This window comes from Mirounga leonina, unplaced genomic scaffold (genome assembly GCF_011800145.1).
Source record: "Mirounga leonina isolate KUSES-001 unplaced genomic scaffold, KU_Mleo_1.0 Mir_125, whole genome shotgun sequence".
Lineage (NCBI taxonomy): Eukaryota > Metazoa > Chordata > Mammalia > Carnivora > Phocidae > Mirounga > Mirounga leonina.
Window position 1 is genome coordinate 65193396 of NW_023270305.1, and position 22613 is coordinate 65216008.

The window sequence follows — 22613 nt, forward strand, 5'->3', positions numbered from 1 at the left end:
TTCACTTACTGTATCTGAGCAAATATGTAGTGTGGGCAGTCTGCCCATGCAAAGTGTGAGCAAGATGAAAAGAAATGGCATGGCAACCCTAAAAACACATTATAGAATAATAAGAAAAAGGCATGTGGAAGACAAAAGAATCCAGTCTGGAAGAAAATAGTACCCAAGGAACAAAAACTCTACACAGTTTATCATGGAAAAATGTTATTAAGAGCATAAATTCAATAAAAGCTCAAAGATAAGATGATGATTAAAAAAAATGAGGTGGAGAGGGAGATTGCAGAATTAATGAAATGAAATGAGGATCCAAACCACACCACCACAGGTCATAAATTAGAAACATAGACAAGTTAGGAAATCAGGTTCTAGCTTGGAAGAAAGGTTTGAGCCAATCAGAATGAATGAGAGGTAGGGAAGAGTAGAGCAGTTAGAAAAGAAATGATAAATGCTGAGAACAAAGGAGATGAGCTTAAGACCCGCTAGTGTCCCTAAAATAATAAAACAGAAGGTAATTCAAAATTAGATGGAAGACAGTTTCCCCAAATGAAGGAATCGTGCGGTTTGCACATTAAGGGGACTCACTACATTTAAAAAGTAGTTGCAGTTTAGGGTTACAGTGAACAGAATATAAACACCATAAAAATAATATAAGCAATAGAAGTTACACAGTGGGGGAAGGGAAGATAAAGCAAATCCAACTGTACCCCCAACTACTCTGGCTGACCCCAGATCCTGAGCCTTTATGGTACCATCTCTTCAGGGAATAAGGATTAAATGAAATTCTACATATTGAATGATGAATCCTCACCTGCCTAGTCTTTTTCACTCGTTTGGCCCAGAATACTGACAGCCAGGCTTATGCCATCTAGGCAGGGTATAGAAATACTTCTTTCAGGGAAAAAAATGGCATAAGAGAAAAACCTACAGATACTGACATTTGGGGGTTCTCTAAAAGGCGGGTTCCTATTCGCTCCCTGGTACAGTGAAGCTGACCAGGTGAATTGTGCTACTCATGCACAGTGAACATCTAGTCATCTGTTTAGTGTGTTTCTTTTTTGTTGGTTTTTAAAAACATACCTTTATTGAGATACAACTTCATACCATAAAACCCACTATTTCAAATGTACAATTCAGTGGTTTTTAAGTATAGACACAGCTTTGTAGCCATCACCACAATCTAATTTTAGAACATCTTACCATGCCAAAAAGAAACTCTGCCCATTAGCACTCCCCCTCCTACCCACCCTTGCACACCCCCTCACCCCCTTCCCAGGCAACCACTAAAATACTTGCTGTCTCTCTAGATTTGCCTGTTCTGAACATTTCATATAAAGTATTTTACTTTTAAGTAGAATGAGAAATGAATAATCACTGGGCATTTCAGGAACACCTCTAAAGTGAAACGCAGAAATGAAAACAAAAAAGAAAGTGGAAACAAAGGCGATATAAAAACCAGAAGATAACTTTAAAAAATGTCTATTTTATATCCGTAAAACATGAACAGAGACAGTCAAAAGGAATATTCAGAGAATAAGAAAGCTCTTGGAAATTAAAAAATATGAGAGAAGAAAATTCAACAGAAGTAGAAACAAAAAGTTAAAAAGTTCCCTTAGTCAAACAGAAAAGGCAAAAATAGAGAAAATGGATTAAAAGGTAAAAAAAAAGAAATCAGAGGGTTAATTCCAAATGGTAATATTCCCAGCAAAAGACTAAGAAAAAGAAAATCTTAAGGATCTGGGCAGAAAAAGCAAGTCTTTAAAAAGAAAATGCCAAGAACCAAAAGACTTGACATTGTAGATTAAGAAGACCCATGGGTTTCCAGCGTCGTGGCTGAAAAGACACCCACTCCAAGACATAGGATTGTGAAATTTTAGATAACCAAGAGTAAAGAGAAGATTCCAAAGGCTTCCAGAGAGGGCAGTGGTAGGGGGAACATCTTACCTAAAAAGGACTGGGAGCCAGAATGTCTGAACTTTTCAGGTGGGAAACAGAAAATAATGGAGCAATGCCTTCAAAATTCTGAGGCAAAATGATTTCCAACAGTTACAGTAAAGTCCTTTTTAGACTTTAAACAATCTTTAAAATCTATTTTACCCTTTCTCAGGAATCTACTGAAGGAGGTACTTCAAAAAAAAAAAAAAGAAAAAGGAAAGTATGAGAAAGTCTTGGAATCTAGGAAGCAGGACACCCAAAAGCATTGAAAGAGGCAAAGGGAATTCACAGGATGATGGTGTAGGGAAGTTAGAGGACAGCAGCTGTGCCTCAGGCTTAGAGAGCAGCCAGACCAGCTCAGAGCAGGTGAGGTGCCTCCAAAAAGAAAGACAGAAGGAGAACAGAGAGCACAAGCAAGTAGTTAGAGGTGATGTTTAGTTTCTTTGGAATATTTGAGGATGGTTTAGTGACAGGTACGTAAGCAAATGGAGGATAAAACGAGGCAGTTCTTAACATCCAAAGAACATGAAAAATTTACTATAAAAAAGGAAATGTGACTGTGGTTTACTGTGTGGTTCAGCTGTGATGAACATTTTCATAACCATAATCATGTAGATACTGTGCTATTGATTCAGCCGAGAGGAGAGGATGTTACCATGGAGGAGGGAATGGTGAGTCAGAGAGAAATAAGTATGTGGCAATGGGAGGCTTGTGGGAAAAGGGTACTAAGTCCTCTTCTTCTAGTGTAGAAAGCAGGAAGTAACTATGTCTTGAAAAGTCTGTACCTAATGTATGCTCTTGAAATTTTGAGGTACACAGAAGAAAGTGAAGAGTTTACAGTGTCTGCCTTGGGAGCAGAAATCGGGAGTGGGGAGGGATGCAGGGAAGGATTGGTAGTAGGCGTCATCCTCTAATTGTGATCTGGGACCTTGAAGGTGTTGATATGTATTATGATTTTGATGAATATTAAATTTTAATTTTACAAAGATAGGCTACAGAGTTTTTCTATTTTTAAAACTAGGTCCTAGTTCCATTTGTTTTCTGTATTATGTGTTAAGATCATAAACCCCTTTGGATACATCAAACAAAATAGAGGACAACCTCCTGCATGTTTGCACATTTTGTAACCAATGGCCTCAGTGTGCTATAAAAATGAAAAATGTGAAGACCTGGATCTTGCCCCTTGGCCCAAGGAACTTGGAGCTTAGAGGTTAGATAAGCCATGTACATAACCCTTGTTGAAACATAGCTCTGATCATATCTGCCTTGATTTAAAACCTTCAGTGGCTCCTTTAGTGTGACTTTTCAGGTTTTTCTAAAATCCTAACCCTAAATCTACCACAATGAGATACTGCCTCACGCCCACTAAGATGGCTGTGATCAATGATAACAAGTATTAGCAAGGATGGGGAGAAATTGGAATTCTCACACATTGCGAGTGGCAATATAAGATGGCTCAGCTGCTTTGGAAAACAGTCTGGCAGTTCCTTTAAAAGGTTTAACAAAGTTATCATATGGCCCGGCAATTCCATTTCTTACTATATCCCCAAGAAAAATGAGAACATATGTCCACACAAAACTTGTACATGACTATTATAGTAGCATTATGCATAGTAGGCAAAAAGTCAAAACAACTCTAATGTCCCAGGAACTGATGCATGTGATATATATCCATACAACAAAATATTATTTGAAAATAAAAAAGGAAGTATGCTACAAAATGGATGGATCTTGAAAACATTACGCTAAGTGAAAGAAGCCAGTCACAAAAGAGCACGCGTTGTATGATTCCATGTATATGAATGTTCAGAATAGGCGAATCCATAGAGACAGATAGTAGGTTAATGGTTGCCTAGGGCTGGAGGGAAGGGGAAATGGGGAGTGATTGCTAATGGGTAAAAGGGTTTCATTTTGGGATGATGGTTGCACAGCTCTAAATATACCAAAAAAACATTGGGTTGTGCACTTTAAATGAGTGAATTATATGGCTGGGAAAGGGTTATCTGGGGCAGATTTTCACTGTACTCAACGAAGGTGTTATTTGTAAAAATCCTAACTCTAACCTACTTTTCCAGCCTTATTTCCCATTCTTCCACTCAGCCTCGACCAATCTTACTTGCGTTCTTTCTACCCACAGTGCGGGTCTTTCTCCAGTTCATCAGGCCCACCTGCCACCCATTCTTTCAGTTCTGGCGGAACTTCCTCTTTCATAAAATGGAAGAAGTAAACCCCTCTCCGCAGAAAGTAAACCTTGCTTTCATCCTCTTCCAGACTTCATGTCTCTAGACACATCACTTTATGTATTGCAACATACAGGAGTTATGTGTTAAGTGAAAATCAGCTGACATTTGACGGCCACACATAGTCAAAAATTAACCTTAGAAAATCCTTGAAATTGCCTGAACAGTATAGTTACCTCTTTACGTTAAACTCATCATTTTTTTTCCCTCCAAGATTGGGACAGATCTCTGTCTTGCTGAACTCTAGCTGAAGAAATTGACTTGCATTTTTAGGTGTTAAAATAAAAAAGAACAATAATAGCAACAATTGCCTAGAAAATAACATGAATTTGGATCTATGGCGAATGGCTCCAGCCTTCTTCCAGTCCCAATTTTCAATCGATTTCAAAAGCTAAAGCTCTTATCTTGTGTAGTAGGGTGAGGGTGGGGCAGTAATGAGAGGGACAGGTGACAGAGTGGTTGGCTTATGACTTGTCATTTGGGGCTACTTTAATTCAGTGTATATTTTGTGTGTATGGCCTGTTTCTAATGAAAGAAATCCTCTAACAAAATAGATGTCTTCAGTTACTCCCACACCGACTGGAAGAAACTGCTTTTCATAAACTTTGTAATAAGTCAACCTTGCATTTTAAACAACTGAATATTTGGAACCCTACTTACTGCATTGTGGTGGGGTTTTACTCTACTGTAACCAGACTCATGCTCCACCCAGCTGGGTGGTCACACTCTGAGGGGCAGGCTGAAAGCAAGACCTACTCAGAGAATGGCAGAATTATGTCTTTTCACTTTTATATTCTAAGATATATACATAATAAATAAGAATAGTAGGTGAAATTGCTGGATCTTTTGAAATCTTTTGTTCTTGTTCTCTACTTCTCCCCCACCAAACAAATAAAGTTGATTTGTTTAAATAAAATGTGCCCTAGGGGCACCTGGGTGGCTCAGTCGTTAAGCGTCTGCCCTCGGCTCAGGTCATGGTCCCAGGGTCCTGGGATCCAGCCCCGCATCGGGCTCCCTGCTCGGCGGGAAGCCTGCTTCTCCCTCTCCCGCTCCCCCTGCTTGTGTTCCCTCTCTCGCTGTCTCTCTCTCTGTCAAATAAATAGATAAAATCCTTTAAAAAATAAAAAAATAAATGAAATGTGCCCTAGAAAGGACTAGTTGAATAAGTGATGGTACCTCCATGCAGTGGAATACTAGGATAGCTGTTAACAAGGCAAACAAAACAGCAAAACGGGTTTATAACATGCATTTGAGTTTTGATAAAGGATGTATACATCTATGCATATATCATTCCAAACATTATTTGTGCATGCATAAAATATTTCTGGAAGGATATGTACTCTGTTGGTAATAGCAGCTGCTGCTGGGGAGAGGAACCAGAGTTGATAAGGGTGGGAGGAAGACTTAGCTTTCATTGCAAATGCTCTTTCCAATTGTTTGACTCTCACCGTGTGCACATATTACCTTTCCAACCGAAAAACATTTATATCATCTTACTGATTAGTTGTTAATAGTTCAGGGTAGATAGGTGTCAATTCGAGATGGTTGTTAAATGAACAGAACCTGTATGTGTAGTGTTATTGGCACTACTGTTTGATTCTCTGGCAGCTAAGAGAGATTCCACCGGTGATTGATGTATTTGTGTTTTACAGAGTTACATCCATTTGGGAGAACAGCCTTCAGATCACTACAATTTCTAGCTTTATAGGAACATGGCTGGGAGCCTTTCCTATTCCACTCGATTGGGAAAGACCTTGGCAGGTTGGTTTCAGCTGCTTAAAGCAACAAAAGAAATGGACAGTGATGGTAAAACTAAAGAAGCTAACCAGTATGTCTGTATAAATTGTGTTGTTGTCCAGTTAAGTAGGGATGCCAGTTCCCTCTGTCACCGTAACCTAGGCGATTTCTTACTGGCCCCAGGGCCCGTAGGCATCCGGATCAGCCCGGTTCTGTCTTCCAGGCACTGTGTTTTCTACATGTATAGGTGAATAAATAAGCTTAGTTTGTGAATATTTATAGGAGTCTTTAAAAAACAGGGTAGAAGTTGCAGGAATTTCCTGTTTTCAACTTTGATACTCATTGCCTTTGTGGTCTTAGATTCATATCTTCTTAATTTGATTTATGGCCAAGTTGAATGTTGATTTTGAAATACTTTTTAAAAGCCTAATATAGCGAAGCCAGTTTTGAAATAGGGGTACGTGATATTGGAGGAAACTTGTGAACATCAGGTTTTTTGTTTCTGATCACAACAGGTTATAGCTATAGGTAAAGCACTATGAGGTAAGTGTTCTTTTTATTCCCATTTTACAGATGAGGAAACTGATTCCTAGAGGATATGTAATATTTCCAAGGTCACTGAATTAGTAATGAATATATCTTTGTCTTCATTTGTAGTGGCTTTTGTAGTATGCCGTTACCTAGTTATCCCCACATTTATTTAACAGATTCACTACTGATCTTTTAGGTTATTGCCAGCATTTCACTATTACACATAGTGCTGGGATAAACACCTTTGAATCTATATTTTCGTGCATTTTCCAGTTTTTTTCTCAAGATAATTTCTCCCAAATGGAATCATAGTATTAAAAACTAAATATACTTTCTTTTTTCAACACAAAGAGAATGGTTTTCCTATTATGAAGACAGTACGTATTTATTTAGAAAATTTAAGTAATATTAGTAGTTATAAAGAAGAAAGTAAAAATTACCAAGTGTCCAACCACCCAGAGGCAACCCTCATTGCATTGGTTTTTGGTGATAATTTGTGCAGTTCTTTTTTTTTTTTTTTTTTTAAGATTTTATTTATTTATTTGACAGCGAGAGAGGGAACACAAGCAGGGGGAGTGGGAGAGGGAGAGGAAGGCTCCCCGCAGAGCAGGGAGCCCGATGTGGGACTCGATCCCAGGACCCTGGGATCATGACCTGAGCCAAAGGCAGTCGCTCAACCGACTGAGCCACCCAAGCGCCCAATTTGTGCAGTTCTTTCTCCGTGTGTATAACTATAATATATATGTCATTTTTTTTTAAACCACCCTGTTCAGTCATTCAGTCACTTCATTGCTAAATCAAAGAAAGACTTCTTAGACCTTACTGTCGGGGCTTTTCTGAGCATTAACTCACTGGAAACACACTCTTTCCCTGCTTGAAACTCTTTTCTTGACTTTCTGCAACAGCTGTGTCCCCTGCTTTTCCTTCTCCTTTTCTGGTTTCTCCTTCTCAGTCTCCCTGCAAGCTTCTTTTGGATTGACTCCTCCTAAAACACCAGTATTTCCGCGATTTCCAGTATCTTTCTCCTCCCACTCTCCCTGCATGACCTCCTCCATTGGCCATGATTGCAATTAAAATATGGATACTGAATCCCAAAACTTTATCTCCTGCCCAGATGTGGCCCAGACTCATAAATGCAGCAGGATGTTCCTCTTGAGGTTCCATAGGCACCCTGAACTTAACATGCTTAAAATTCAGCTTTTTCTTTCTCCCCCTGTAAGTAAGTAGCACTCTCATTCACCCATTTGCTTGGGTCAGAAACCTACCGAGTCATCCTTGATACCGCCTTCTCCTTAACAGCTCAGGTTGAACTGGTCACTGGCCCTTTTGATTTTAGTGTTTTGGTTTTTTTTTTGTAACATCTCTTGGATCTGTCTTCTCCCCATTTACATTTAATTCTCTAACTTGTACAAGTGTCTCTCATCTCATTTATGTCTGCCCTACAAACCACTCTTTACATAGCAAAATACTTGATCCTGTCATTTCTCCTGCTGAAAAATCTTCTAGCGGCTTCCTCGCTGCTTGCCTTGAATAAAGCCGGAGTCCTTTGGCATAACTTATAAGGGCCTCTATGATCTTGTTTCTACTTGGGTGTGTAGTACATGTTATTCAGATCCCAACTCTTCCATTTACTATGTGATTTGAACAAGTTAACTGTAAAATGGAGGTAATAGTAGTTGTGAGGATTAAATGAGATCATTTGTAAGAAATGTTAGCTATTATCTTAAATTACAATTACCATTCTTATTTATAAGTCTTCGGAAAATAGTATTATCATTTCCTTAAGATAAATTCTTGAAGTAGAATTGCTGGGTATGCATTTTTTAAATCATTTTATTTTTTTCATCATGATAAGTGTGCTCTTTAATCCCCATCTCCTATTTCCCCCATTCCCCCAACTCCCTCCCCTATGGTAACTCAGTTTGTTCTCTGTAGTTGAGTCTGTTTCTTGGTTTGTCTTTCTCTTTTTTTCCCCTTTGTTTGTTTTGTTTCTTAAATTCCACATATGAGTGAAATCATATGGTATTTGTCTTTCTCTGACTTATTTCACTCAGCATTATACTCTCTAGCTCTATCCGTGTTGTTGCAAATGGCAAGATTTCATTTTTTATGACTGAATAATATTCCAGTGTGTGTGTGTGTGTGTGTGTGTGTGTCTATATATATATATATCCACTCATCTGTTGATGGACACTTGGGATGCTTCCATAATTTGGCTATTGTAAATAATGCTGCTATAAACATAGGGGTGCATGTATCCCTTTGAATTAGTGTTTTTGTATTTTTAGATAAATACCCAGTAGTGTGATTCCCGGATCATAGGGTAGTGCTATTTTTAATTTTGGGGGGAACCTCCATACTGTTTTCAAATTGGCTGCACCAGTTTACATTCCCACCCACACTGCACAAGGGTTCCTTTTTCTCCACATCCTCACCGGTCCCTGTTATTTCCTGTGTTGATTTTAGTCATTGTGACAGGTGTGAGGTGGTATCTCTTTGTAGCTTTTTTGCATTTCCCTGATGATGAGTGATGTATATGTCATTTTTAATCTTTTTTTTCCATCAGCAGTATGTTATGGAGCTCATTCCTTGTCATTGAAAATTTACATACAAGTAATGTTCCATTATTTGAGTAAAATCATGTATCAGTTTCCTGTCAATGAACATTTAAATTGTTTATAGTTTCACATTTATTGATTTACTATTATTAATTATGGTGATTATCATATTTAAACAGACATCTTTGCATATTTGTCCAGTTTTCTCTAGTATAATTCCTAGTTGATAGCTGGGTTAAATCTTTGATAAGTATCTCACTTTCCAAAGGCTTTTGAGGGATTTGGATTATATGTTTTGCACCTAAATGCCTACTTTTAAGTATTAGATGTCATGTCTCCTAGAGAGACAGGTTGTTCTTTTACATTCAGTAAGTCTCTTGGGTTTGCCCTTCCCTGTAATATTCCTCTATTGGATAGAAATCCTTGGAGGTTTGGGGTGTCCCTGATGCCCTTCTCAAGGTTTGGGGTGTCACTGATGCCCTTCTCAAGATTTTAGTACCGATAAAGGTATCTTTTATACTGGGAGATGGAGATCCATTTGTACTCAAGTTACCGTCTTACAGAACTTAATTTCATTCAATAGTGTCAGTGATTTCTAAATTGGAGCAGGATAATCAGAATCATTAGAAACTATATATAGAAAATTGTGTCTTAACCTGCATTAGATTCAGTACTTTCAAATACATGCAATTAAGTCTAAATACAAAGTATTGGTACATAAAGCACCATGGGCTGCAGCTTTAGTGAGTTGGTAAGGTAATGTATGATTAACATGTCAGTTTGCATATAGATGGAATATTTTAGAGTGTAAATGTCTGATATTTTACACTTGGCTAAATCACAAGTTTATAAGACTATGTAGAAGTAGAAACTGAATTATGGGAAGTAGATGTGCCCAAATCTGGGTTAGGTTTGCATAGAAAATATATGTGTTAATGATTTACAATCCATTTATCTATTCTGGATTGTTCAGGCTTTTAGCTACTTTTCTACCTCAGTGCTTGTTTACAATAAGAGGTAAGCTGGATCCAAATTGATGGGTTCACTTGTTTAAATTAATGTGAAGTTTCCATTTGAATTACTGACTTTTTTTAAAAAATATTTTCTAGCTAGCTAATTTATGTAACAAGTGTTGGTCTTCATTAAGAATGTTTGATTCGACTGGACTATCACTGGTACATTAATTGTCTTTACTGTTGGGTTGTTTTCAGAGTGTTCCTAGTTAATGACCTACTTATTCACTATAATCTTTTAAATTATGATACATGCTGTTGGTGGCATGATAGAACTAATGTACAAAGTAATCATCTGTATTCACATAATAATCACCTGCCCCTCTGTCTTTCAGCAGTTATTTACTGATAAACTAGGGAAATGATGAGGCTTCATTGTTTTCTTTCACTTTTTAATTTCAGCAAACAAGGTGTTTTGTTTTGCTCTGTTCTTCATAAGTAACTACCTGGAGTCAGTACTCAGTGTGGCTCATGATACTGACAGAATCTGCCAGAGTAACAATAAACTTGAGAAAGGAATATGGCACTACCTCAAAATGGAGATTTTTCTAGAGCAAAATTTCATGGGAAGAGACTACTGTATACACTTAATATTAACTAAAATATAACATGTATAGGGGTGCCTGGGTGGCTCAGTCGTTAAGCAAGCGTCTGCCTTCGGCTAAGGTCATGGTCCCAGGGTCCTGGGATCGAGCCCCACATCGGGCTCCCTGCTCAGCGGGAAGCCTCCTTCTCCCTCTCTCACTCCCCCTGCTTGTGTTCCCTCTCTCGCTGTGTCTCTCTCTGTCAAATAAATAAATAAGATCTAAAAAAAAATAAAATACAACATGTATAAAGAAGAGATTTTAGTTCTCTGTGCCTTGTAGCCCAATACAGATAGGATTCGTTTGTGATAAAGCAAGCTTTTCTGGATTGTGATCTGGTTTTCAGAGAAACAAGTGTATCCAGTTAAGCAAAGATTTCTTCTTTAAAAACACACACACACAACCTCACAAAAACTCTTACATGTATTAGTTCAGTTTTCTCTACTTTGAACTCAAATCTGACTCTGTATAAAGTTTCAGAGGCCCAACATAAACTTATGATGACATGAATTCTGTATTGAGCAGTTTCAAGCTTATTTATATTTTTTCTATATGACTGGAAAGGCCCATTGAAAATATGTAATCTCAGTGAAAAGAAGTTTTTTCATTTACTAACAGGAGCTTTAAATAATTTTAAGTAATGATGAGTGACAAAAGATAGTAGGCATCTTTATATTTGGAGGAAGCCTTCCCTTTGTAGGAGGCAGCAAGAGGATTTGATTAAAGAGAATATGGTAGGGTGGCTACCCATAACCTTGTTGGTCATTTTTGTTGTCTTTTAAAAAAATATTTGCAAGACATCTTCTCTTCCCTGCCTTAATTATTTGCCTTAAAATCAGCAAGAAAATAAACATTTAAATTGCCCATAACCCAGACAGCCTCCTTCACTCCCAGGAAATGCTCATGGTTTTATAGTTACTGACAAAATAAACATTTTGACTGTGGAAAACCTCTGTACATTATAACTATTTGCTGTAAGTAACTAAACAGCTAATTAGTAAGTATTTAAGTTCTTACTCTGTACAAAGCATATATTCAATGTAAGTATAAAGGTATTTAAATATTATACAGGACTGGACTTTAATTATTTGGTAACAATAATTAAGGTTCAGATTTAATATGCTCTAAATATTTTATAGAATAGTTATGAGCTTTTCATCTGGAAAAGTGGTATAATTCTTTCCTTTATCAGAAATAGGCCAGTATTTCATGTTGATAAAAAATGAATGGAAATTTAAGAAATGTTGTTGGTTATTCTGAGCAAAGGAAATTTGTCATAAAGTTTTTAAACCCACTTGTTTTATTACTAGGTAGACAGATAACATGATGATTAAGAGCTCTGGCATCAGGGGGCGCCTGGGTGGCTCAGTTGGTTAAGCGACTGCCTTCGGCTCAGGTCATGATCCTGGAGTCCCGGGATCGAGTCCCGGGATCGAGTCCCGGGATCGAGTCCCAGGATCGAGTCCCAGGATCGAGTCCCAGGATCGAGTCCCGCATCGGGCTCCCTGCTCGGCGGGGAGTCTGTTTCTCCCTCTGACCCTCCCCCCTCTCATGTGCTCTCTCTCATTCTCTCTCTCTCAGATAAATAAATAAAATCTTTAAAAAAAAAAAGAGCTCTGGCATCAGATTACTAGGTTCAAATCCTGGCTCTGCCACTTACTAGTGAGGATTAAATAATATAATCCTTCCAAAGTACTTAGTTCAGAACTTGACACATAGTTACTGCTTAATCAATGTTATAGGCATTTGTGACTATAAAAGGAGTCGTTTAATGACTGTATTTTTAGCATTACAAAAAAAATGCAAATTCCATTATTTGGGTTCTCAAAGTGTTTGAAGGTGCATTGATTGCCACCTTGAGTTATTTATTTATTCTGCCTGCCAGTCCTTCAGTTGGTAGAGTGGATTGTTTAATTCATCTTTTTGTTCTTTGGTATTTAAGGTATTGGATTTCACATAGTTTTCAATTCTGTCCGACATTTCAGATGGCAATAGAAAGAAAATATAAAATGTGTAGATCTCTCTATGTATGTACCAGGCATGGGGCTTGGCACTGTCCACAGGTAACTTAATCATAACAAGTGTAGTGCAAGGTGGGTTTTTCACACATAAGAATGTCAAAGTGTGAGGAGAGGAGTACACATGTTGCTCAACATTACTGGGCCGATAAAAGACAGCCTTAGGATCCAAACCTGATTCTCTTCCTTGCTGGGGACTCTGAAACATAACTTTTCTTCTTCCTTTTCCTTTTCCTTCCTTCCTTCTCTCCTTTCTTCCTTTCCTTTCCTGATTTCCTTCTCTCTCTTTTTTTTAAAGGCCATAGTTTAGATCTCTTTGGAAAAGCTTGAGTAGTTATTGTATTGCATTTCTTCCCACACATAAGAATTTCATATAAATGCCATGACCACTGTGGTGCATGTATTTCAGACCATACAATTTAATACGTTTGTCAGAGAGAATTTGAAGTTAGTGTGCAAAGCTTTTGTGCCTAGTAAACCCACAGCTGCCTTTAAGCCCTGGAGTGCCGCTGCCTCTAAAATGGAGTTGACCCAGATAATCACATCTCTTTTGAGTGTACTTACTTTCTGTAAAGTTAAAAGCAAAATTGATTTAAGACTTTTTTTAAGCAATTTAAAATTGTTTAAAAATAGTTGTACTTATTCCCATGACAGATAATTAAGGCATCGTTGTATGTTAAAATCTTTGTTTTCTCCAGTTTTATCAGGTTACAAATTTAATATTTGTGAAAATGTATATTCATTTTCTAAAGTCACAGATGCTACAGATAACTCATAAATTGAAGCTGGGGATCATAAGGATTACTGGAAATATTGTTAGAGCGAGGGATAAAAATTTAATTATTGAAGAGTGGCATGTTTTTAGGTTAATTGTGTTTCTTTTATCAAAGGTATTATACAGTGTTATAGACAGACCAAAATAAAATACTAACTTATATGAATATGATTTATGTTTCAAGCATGGAAAAAAAACCTGTAATACTTACCTGACAGAAAATGGTTTTGTATTTAAAAGGTGGGTTGTATGGTAATCATGCTGATAATGCTCTGCTGGCAGGACTTTCATGTGAGAAAGAATAGTGCTAGCCAGGTTAACTTATTTGTACGATCTTGACCATGTAGCGTTACTTTCACAAGAACTTCCAGATTGGAGACCACACACCTGTCTGCAAATAGCTCTTCCTAAATCTGTGCTCTGGTCATGGGAGAGTGGGTAGAGTACACCTGGATTGGGGCAGATTTACAACCAGAGAAATGTGTCCAGATGAGTAGATTCATCTATGAAGTATTCCTACATCAGACAATAGCATTTACGTTAAGAAGATCGAGAAAAACACCTCACTTACAGTCCATTACAGAGGAACATATAAATCATCATTTAAAGCCAGTAGAAGTGTCAGCAGACTTTGAAAGATGAATTCTGTCATGCAACACACATTTGTGATAAGCACAATAAACACTAAAAAGTAGCTTATGAGAAATTTAGAACTAGCTGCCTCGAACTAGCTTCCTTTTTTTATCCGAAAGAGCCAGTAATCCTAATGACTGTGAGTTGTTCTGTTTTTAGGTTTTCTGATCCGCAGACAGAACAGTTTCCATATGATATCTGCAACATTCTATATCTTTCCAAAAATTATATCACAGCACTTATTTTTTAGGAATTTGTTGTTAAAATTAAATATCCAAAATCAGATAATCTTAGTTTCAATTTAACTGCTTGGTTCATAGTAGAGGCTCAATAGTTTTGAATGAATGGAGTCATTCATATGAGACTATTAAAAATGATACAAATGTCTACCACGTGGTGGGTTTAAAATCAGTTTTTGTATTACACTTCTTAAAATTTATAAAAAATAACAGCAAGGCGCAGGAAATGCCCTTCTATTTCTGAGGTGAGGCTACATATGGCTGATACAATGCCGTGTGTTGTGTGGCTTTTGAGAGTTTTCTTAAAAGCTTTATACTCCCCAGACATTTCGTGTGAAGAATGGCATGTATTAAAGAGGATTACCAGGGCAAGGGAATAGTTCCTACAGCACAGTATGACATTGCTCATGAACTATTTTATTTGTTCTAAACCGCCACTTCTGATTATCACCTACTCGTGTCCATCACCTAAGAAATACTTAGATCGGTGATCACGTAAGTTTAGTTTTTTCCAGCTAAAACATATACAAAATAATACTGATGCATGGTACTTTACAGCTTTCATGACAAATTCTAAAATAATACAGTAGCCCCACGTTTTAAGGACAAGAGGGACTGTTATCCCTGTTTTGCACATTGGGAAACTGAGGCTCTGTTGGTAAGTGATCTGGCCAAGGCCACACAGTCAGTAAGTGGCTGGCCTGGCTCCGCAGCTCAGCTCATTCTCACCCCACTGACTGTGCTACTTCCCAGAAAAGCAAAGTAGAGCTCGTAAGTGAAATAGGAAGTATTTTTAAAAGTAGCCTAATGTTTATATACAATTATTTTAAAACTTTCGTTGACTATCTGAAACTAACTTCAGAAGAAATCGTCGTCTAATTTCAAACACCTCTTCATCATTTTAAGACACCTGCAATAGCTCAGAAACTGCCAGGCTCAGTGACATACCGTACTAGCTGTTCTGTGGTAGCATCAGAAACCTGTGGGTATCATTTCGGTGACAGGACAAGATTAAAAATCTACTTGCATCTAATACATGTTAAAGGAACCGAAGTAATAACTGTGCAGATTATAATTAAAATAGATTTAAGCCTTTTACTCTCAAATCACATAACAAATAAATGCCATCTACATTACTGAAATTGATCCTTAAAATTCTGAACCAAAATGTAGAGGGTCACTGTATTATTTTGACAACCAGAACAGTTAATAAAAGTACTTGTTAGGGTTGAGTGATGAAGAATACTGGGATTCTTTTTTTTTTAAGATTATTTATTTATTTATTTGACAGAGAGAGACATAGCGAGAGAGGGAACACAAGCAGGGGGAGTGGGAGAGGGAGAAGCAGGCTTCCCACTGAGCAGGGAGCCTGATGCGGGGCTCGATCCCAGGATCCTGGGATCATGACCTGAGCCGAAGGCAGACGCTTCACGACTAAGCCACCCAGGTGTCCCAAGAATACAGGGATTCTTAACCAGGAGTCTATAGATGGGGGTCTTTGAGCCCCTGAAATGGTATGATATATACATACAAAATCTGTGGATCATGTTTGACAAGAAGGAAACATGAATCCTGTTAGATGTAGTTTTTATTTTTATTTATTTTTTTTTAGAGGGGGGATGGGGCAGAGGGAGACAGAAAATCTTAAGCAGGCTCCACCCTCAGGGCAGAGCCTGACACAGGGCTCAATCTCAGGAACCTGAGATCATGACCTTAGCCGAAATCAAGAGTTGGACGCTTCAGTGACTGAGCCACCCAGGCACCCCTAGATACAGTTTTTTAAACTACAATTTAAAATTTGGGGAGGAATTTTTTAATAGCTTTAGAGATGGTGTATTTGGGGAATAATGGTGTTCTAGATTGTAATGACAACTTATATGTCTGTTAGGAATATGGACTAAAAATTACCAATTTATAGCTCACATGTGCCATGTGCCAGATACTGTTATAGGTATGGTTCTCAGAGCTGCTTAGTGTATTTTCTCATTATCTCATTTAATCAGTACAGCAACCCCGTGAGGTGGGTTTTATGATGATCCTCATTTCACAGATGAGAAACCAAGGTACAGAGAGGTTAGGTGACTTGCGCAGGGTCACATATTTAATAAATGGCAGAGCTGAGATTCAAATCTAGTCTAATACAAAAAGTATTCTGAAATCATTATTCTGTACTACTTAGACCATGTTTTGAAAAGTCCCAACACTACATAGATATATCAGTAATGCCTGATCAGAAGAGAGCAGTGTGGTCTTCAGGTGGAAATAAGCTTGTATAATTTTGAAATGTCTTTCAACCATCAATAACATGGATTTGTTTAACAGAGAAAACATACAAAGTTAAATCTGTATTTATTGAGAAATCGGTTTTCAGCTTATTAGGGTGAAACTGTTTTATTTCTGAGAGAAACACAACTTTTTGGTGGTACCACGTACCCAGACCCTATAATATTAGGCCTTTCTTAATGCTGAGTATTTGAAGAGAACACTGACCTTTTTTGGTTTAAGTGATGAAAAAACAATGTTGTTAAGGAGTCAATTGGTTTCGAGAAAGGATAATAGTATAGTACTCTAAGCAAGACACTTTGTTCATGTGATGTAGCTGTTCATTTTTTAAAATAGGTTTTTTAACAGTAATTGTAATAATTTTACCCACTTGCATGATAAATTATCTTTTGTTATGCAACGGGTTTTTTTTTTTCCTTTCCATTTAGTGGTTAAGAATTTTTTAATTTATAAAAAACTGGATAAAAAGAAGACAGTAATTGTAGTGGCAAACACTTGTGAATGAGTTCCTTTACATGAATGTCTTTGAGTTTTCTATTTTCCTTAAACAAAACAAGATAATTATATATAGCCATCTCAGATGACTGTAATTTGGAGAAATGTTTGTAGCATTGCAGTTGGATTGTCTGTTCAGTAGATGATACCAGTTGTTTTTGTTTCTTAAGCCTACTTGTGGCATGAAGAATGTTAAATAGAAATATCTCTATGTGTAAGACAAGTACCCAGTTCTAAATGGAAAACCCCAAGATCTCAGTATGAAAATGCAAGATGAAGCTAAGATGGTTCGATAAGTCAATATGAGATCTGTTGCCATTGTGTAGTTTTACATTTTTTAAAGCATTTGTAAGAAGGTTAGTAGGAAATTCAATCATGAAAACCTTAGAGGAAAGGTGATTTAGTGGGCAGCCTCCGCCAGCTCCCTTCGGCTGCTCCTTTTGCCATTCCCTATCCTGGGAATAAAAAATCAGAAAGGTTGCCCATATATGAAGAAATTCTCCTTTAACAAACTGTGTCACAGTTAAGGGCTCCTTATTCCAGGGAAGTCAAGCAGGAAAGCCTGATTCATGACTAGCAAATAGTCTTCAAAGCCAGTCCAACATTTTAACTTGCTGATGGCATGGATTTAAGAATTGAATAAATAGCAAGTGTTCTAAGCCTCCACCCCTCATTAAACACAACTTTTAAACTCATCTCAGCACATCACTGGAGGTGCAGTACGGCGGCTGTGTAAGGAACGTGCGTGTGTGTGCGTATGTTTGGAAACGAAGAGCCGTACTGAAATTACAAAAGTGACTCAAGTAGAATTTAGTGACCCAAATTGGAATTTGGCTAGGATTCATGAGGGATTATTATTCTCGCTACACTTTGACAATGTGCTTTTTTAACAAAGTGCAGGTGCTCACACTTGGCTGGTGATTAGACTCACAGCTTGAGAAACAAGAATGAGTATTACCCCAAACGTTTACATAGGGTGTTAAATAAAAACTACTAAGGTAAGAAGTTCAATGCTTTACATAGATAGTAAACTATGCATATTATTTTATTTATAACCCCATGTGTTAAGATGGGACACTGTTAAAGTAACAATCACTTAAAAAACAACAACCAACAAACCAGTTATTTAATTTGGTACTTAAGAGTAATAATTAAAAATCAAATGGAAGCAACACCTAAAGTAACTAATTCACAATAAAAACCATTAATTCAGGCTCTACTTACTGGAAATAAGATCATTCAACATGGGCTAACCTAAAATGTATCTGTAGAAACAGAATAAGGGCACAAGTTAGCAAAGTATTAGAAATAAGACTTCAGGGAGCCCCTAAAATTATTTTTAAGAATTTCAGAACTGATTATATGCAAAAAAAAAAAAAATAACTGTACGTTAAGTTCATTCATACATGACCTTATTTGAAGCAATGTATTTGCATTGACTAGCAAAATTCATGTCAGTAAGATATTTTTGAAGTATTTTATTTCCCAGATATTTGACTACTTTGAACTAGTTGTTCCAGTGATTAGTCTCAATTTCTGCTGAAACTTAAGTCTTTAATGAGGACGTGCTTCTGAAAATAAGGCAATTTTTCTACAATCTGCTCATGAATAGAAAACAAATCTTTGGTTTTTATAGGGTGGCAGGAAGGATTGAGTGCAAAAAGAAATACTAAGGAATCAAAGCAATGAAAAGGCTCTTAATAAGCAATGGGAAACTCCAAACCCCATCAAGGTCAATAGAGTACCTAAGGCACCTCAGGTTCAGATGATACAATCATCTTTGCTTAGAGTTCTAATAATCTATATACAGGATTTTTACCATCTTAATGTGCAGCTGAAAAGGTAATGTCCAACAGTGAATACTGTGAATAAGAAAGAAGAGAATCATAAGAGTTGATAAATGGGAGAGATGTTGGAGGTCCTCTCGTTCTACCTCCCATGTTTATAGATGAAGAAACTGAGGCCCAGGCAGGAAACAGTGACACCAGAGTTTGTGTTTCCGGATTCCTAGTCCATTTCTCGTAGGGCATATCAAATTCTAGACTTTAACTTTAATTGGCTAGTAAACCAAGTATGAAAAGCTTCAGAGGTGAATTTGAAGAAAAAAAAAAAGTCCCCATCAAATGCCCAAAGGCCAGTTGGAAACGTATAATACTTTACTGTCTTAATTCCTTTATACCATGTGTTGGACAACTTAGTTAATATACTAATTGACTTATGCAATTCCTTTCAGTTGTATCTAAAAATAGCTAATAATTAACCGACCCAAATTAACTGAGAAAGTTACATAAAGATTCTGTTTGAACACACATAAGGCCATGGTACTTAATATGAACCATCACTTTTTGGGAGAAGGAAGACATCCACTGTCCAGTTCGGAGAGAAAGATCCTGACTAGTTATCCAGTAGACTTTTCCACTCTTCAGTGGGGAAGATGATGCTTATATTTTTAAAAATCTCTACAAAGCTCACATACAAGACAGTACATCCTAGATTTGTGACTGATACGAGCATTTAAGGCTGTCATTTTCAAGTATAAAAGTTTAGTGTTCCATTACCCAATCTGTGCAGTAGACACAGCGATTAGCTCAAGTCATGGAAATTAACAGAAGCTTACCAAAGACATAAATAAATCATAATTTAGTCAACAGCAAGTTCAAATGTAGGAAAGGCTGGAGAAAAATTTATGGGTTAGATTATGCTTCTCTGAACTGCATTACTTTGTTCACATTGAAACTTTATCTAACACTATTGTCTGTTGCATGGCATTTGGAACAAGGCAGATCCAGTAGCAGACCAAACAAGGAAGCTTAATTAGGTTACAGAACTAGTAATTAAGATGGTTCACCTCTAACACAGTTCTATGGCCTGATCCCCCAGAGAAAGATTAGAAAAGGCTCCAGTATACCAAATAAGCTTCACAGATGAACATAATTTTTTTTTTTTTTTTTTTTTTTTTAAAGCAGGGCCTTTCACCTAGGGACTAGCATGCACTGCTTGTGGATGAAAGAAATCAACATTATTTACTTCTGGCTTGCTTGATGTAATATTGCAAAATGTAATATGGCTGGAGAAAATGGGTATTTAGAAGCCAGTATTTCATTTAACTGACACACTAGTTGTGTACGTAAGTTGTAGTTCTATGCTATGGTTCCAATACCTGTGTCTGAAAGGTAACATCAGTATTACTATGGAAGCAGTTGCTTTGTTATAAATTCCATGTAACATGCTCGAATTCTAGGTCTGTTCTCTTTAGCACTATTTAAAGTTTCTTGTAGTTTGGTCAGCATACACACGTCTCATGTCATCTGATTATATAAGCCAAGGTGGAAATTAAAAGACAAACTTGCCAGCTACTTCAGACAGCTATATCGAGTCCAGGATTATGACAAAGTCTGACCCAGAATTTTAATTTGTAATTTTAGGGTGTATCTCATGCAGTTTGGGGAGCATCAAACTAAATCTACAGTCGCCAGAAGCCTTGTTACAGTCGAATGTACATTAACTAGAATGTGTACATTTTTAGTGTTCATGATAAATGCAGTTATGACCTTGTTACACTTTTGGCATTCTTTAAGAAAGCACATTAAGCTTTAATATAGAAATATTTAGGTTACACTTAACTTGTGCTCAAGTAATAATAAAACAGTTATTCTTTTTTGATCTCATACATTCTCTCCTCAGGTATGGCCCATCTCCTGTACGCTTGGAGCGACCTTTGGCTACGTGGCTGGCCTTGTGATTTCACCACTCTGGATATACTGGAATAGAAAGCAACTTACATACAAGAACAATTAATTGGAGCAAAGGGAGAAGATACTTCATTGTGCAGATTCCATAAGGACTGTGCAGAAATGTACATGGTCTAAGCCAGGCAGTTCCATTTACAGCACTGTTTTTTATGTAGTTACAACATGGTGTGATTGTAGCTTTTTAAACTATGAAACCCCTGAGAGATTGTACCTTCTAGTTGAAATAAAGTATTTATAGTAGATTGTGGCTTCAGATGCTGTTTGCTGCTTCTTGGACCTTTAAGAAACATTCTTAATGAATTTTATAGAATTCTGAGGACAGGTTTTGTTTTGTTTTTTTTTTTTCAAGTTTTAAACTGCTTCATTATTTATAAGAGGTCTGGGTATAGCTGTAGCATTTCATATGCTTTTTGAGAGAAATGGACAGTTTCCTTGGCCACTGAGGATGTTTCTCACGTAATCAAACAACAGTTTATACACCTTGATCCTATTCTTTTTTTTACTGTGTGTTTCTTTGGAGTTAAAATGGCTATGATAGCCTCATCAAAAACAGTCTTCAATCCCTTCTGGGTTAAAGCCGAACATTCCACATAGCAGCATGCTCCTATCTGGGAGGGAGAAAAAGAAATCACAAACATATAAAATCTTTTTTTACACAGTTGGTATGACACAACACCCCATTATAAGGAAGATGAGAAAACACAGCTATGCAGAAGGAATGAAATCATCATCCATATTCATAAAAACCCAGAGACAGCCAACTAAAAACTAAGTGTATATCCTTCCACACTTATTTTATGAAAATTAATGTCATTCATCAAGTATTTACCGGTTACCTACCATATGCCAAGCACTGTTTTAGGTGCTGGAGATAATGTCAAAGAACTGAACAAAAGACCGAAGTGCCCGCTGTGTGATGCTTATATTTGCTTAAATCCTACCGGGGGAGGGGCCCACCAAGGGAACAGAGAGCAGATGGTGGTGTGCACTTGGGAGCACAGAGCGGGGGAGATGGGGAGTGCACAGGACACAGGTGGGAAGCTTCTCAACAAAGTGGTGTGAGCAGTGAGCGCCACGGAGGGGAAGAGTTTCCAGGCAGACAGAGCCCTAGGTGGGAAGATGCTGAGGCAGGAGCATGAGTGGAGTGTTCAGGGAATGGTAAGGAAGCCAGAACGGCAGGAGAGAGGGAACAGCAAGCCGGCAGGAGAGAGGGAACAGCAAGCCGTGAGGCAGGTGGTGAGGCAGCCCTGAGGCCGGGGTACGGACTTGGGCTTCTACTCTAGGCGAGGCTCCATTCATTCATTCACTGGAAATTGAGCATTCTTATTTTGCCAAATGAGAGAATATAGCAGGGAACAAAATTAAGTCTCCCCGACTCTCAGGAAGCTTACATTTTAGAGGGAGAAGACCACCGCGAGCTACTAGAGGTAGAATGTCAGGAGGGAATACGTGGTCTAGGGAAGGAAGATAGATAGGGAGTGGGGACAAGATCAGGCAGGGTCTCACTGAGAAAGTGATATCTGAGCAGAGACCTAGACGGAGTGAGAAAATAATGTTCCATAGGGAAGAACACTCCAGGCAGAGGGAGGGGCAGAAGTACAAAGACGCCGAGGTACGAGACTTTGGGGACACAGCAAGGAGGCCATGTGCCTAGACTACGATCAGTGAGGGCGGGACATAGCAGGGTTCTCTAGGCCCCGGTAAGGGCTCTGGCCCTCTGTGACTGGCTGGGAACAGAGCAGTGACCTGATGGAGCTTGTGTTTTTAAAGACTCAGGCTGCTGCGTTGAGAACAGACTGACATGGGGTCACAGACAGAAGCAG

At 37.8% G+C, this 22613-nt stretch overlaps 2 protein-coding genes across 4 annotated transcripts in view; one reads left to right on the plus strand and one right to left on the minus strand.

The window, feature by feature from the left end:
* PIGF (phosphatidylinositol glycan anchor biosynthesis class F) overlaps window positions 1-21262 on the plus strand; it is a 35430-nt gene extending 14168 nt beyond the window's left edge. For 2 of the 3 annotated variants that reach the window (XM_035001634.1, XM_035001633.1), the window contains 2 exons: window positions 5825-5933; window positions 20723-21043. In XM_035001634.1, coding sequence (XP_034857525.1) covers window positions 5825-5933; window positions 20723-20836 — 223 coding nt within the window. In that variant the 3' untranslated portion in view covers window positions 20837-21043. Of the gene's footprint in view, window positions 1-5824; window positions 5934-20722 lie in introns of all 3 variants that reach the window. The other variant, XM_035001632.1, reaches the window with a different exon arrangement.
* The window catches only part of RHOQ (ras homolog family member Q), a 38847-nt gene continuing 32826 nt past the window's right edge, over window positions 16593-22613 (minus strand). The window contains exon 5 of the mRNA XM_035001636.1: window positions 16593-21398. Within this exon, the coding sequence (XP_034857527.1) occupies window positions 21243-21398 (156 nt within the window). The 3' untranslated portion in view covers window positions 16593-21242. The remainder of the gene's footprint in view (window positions 21399-22613) is intronic.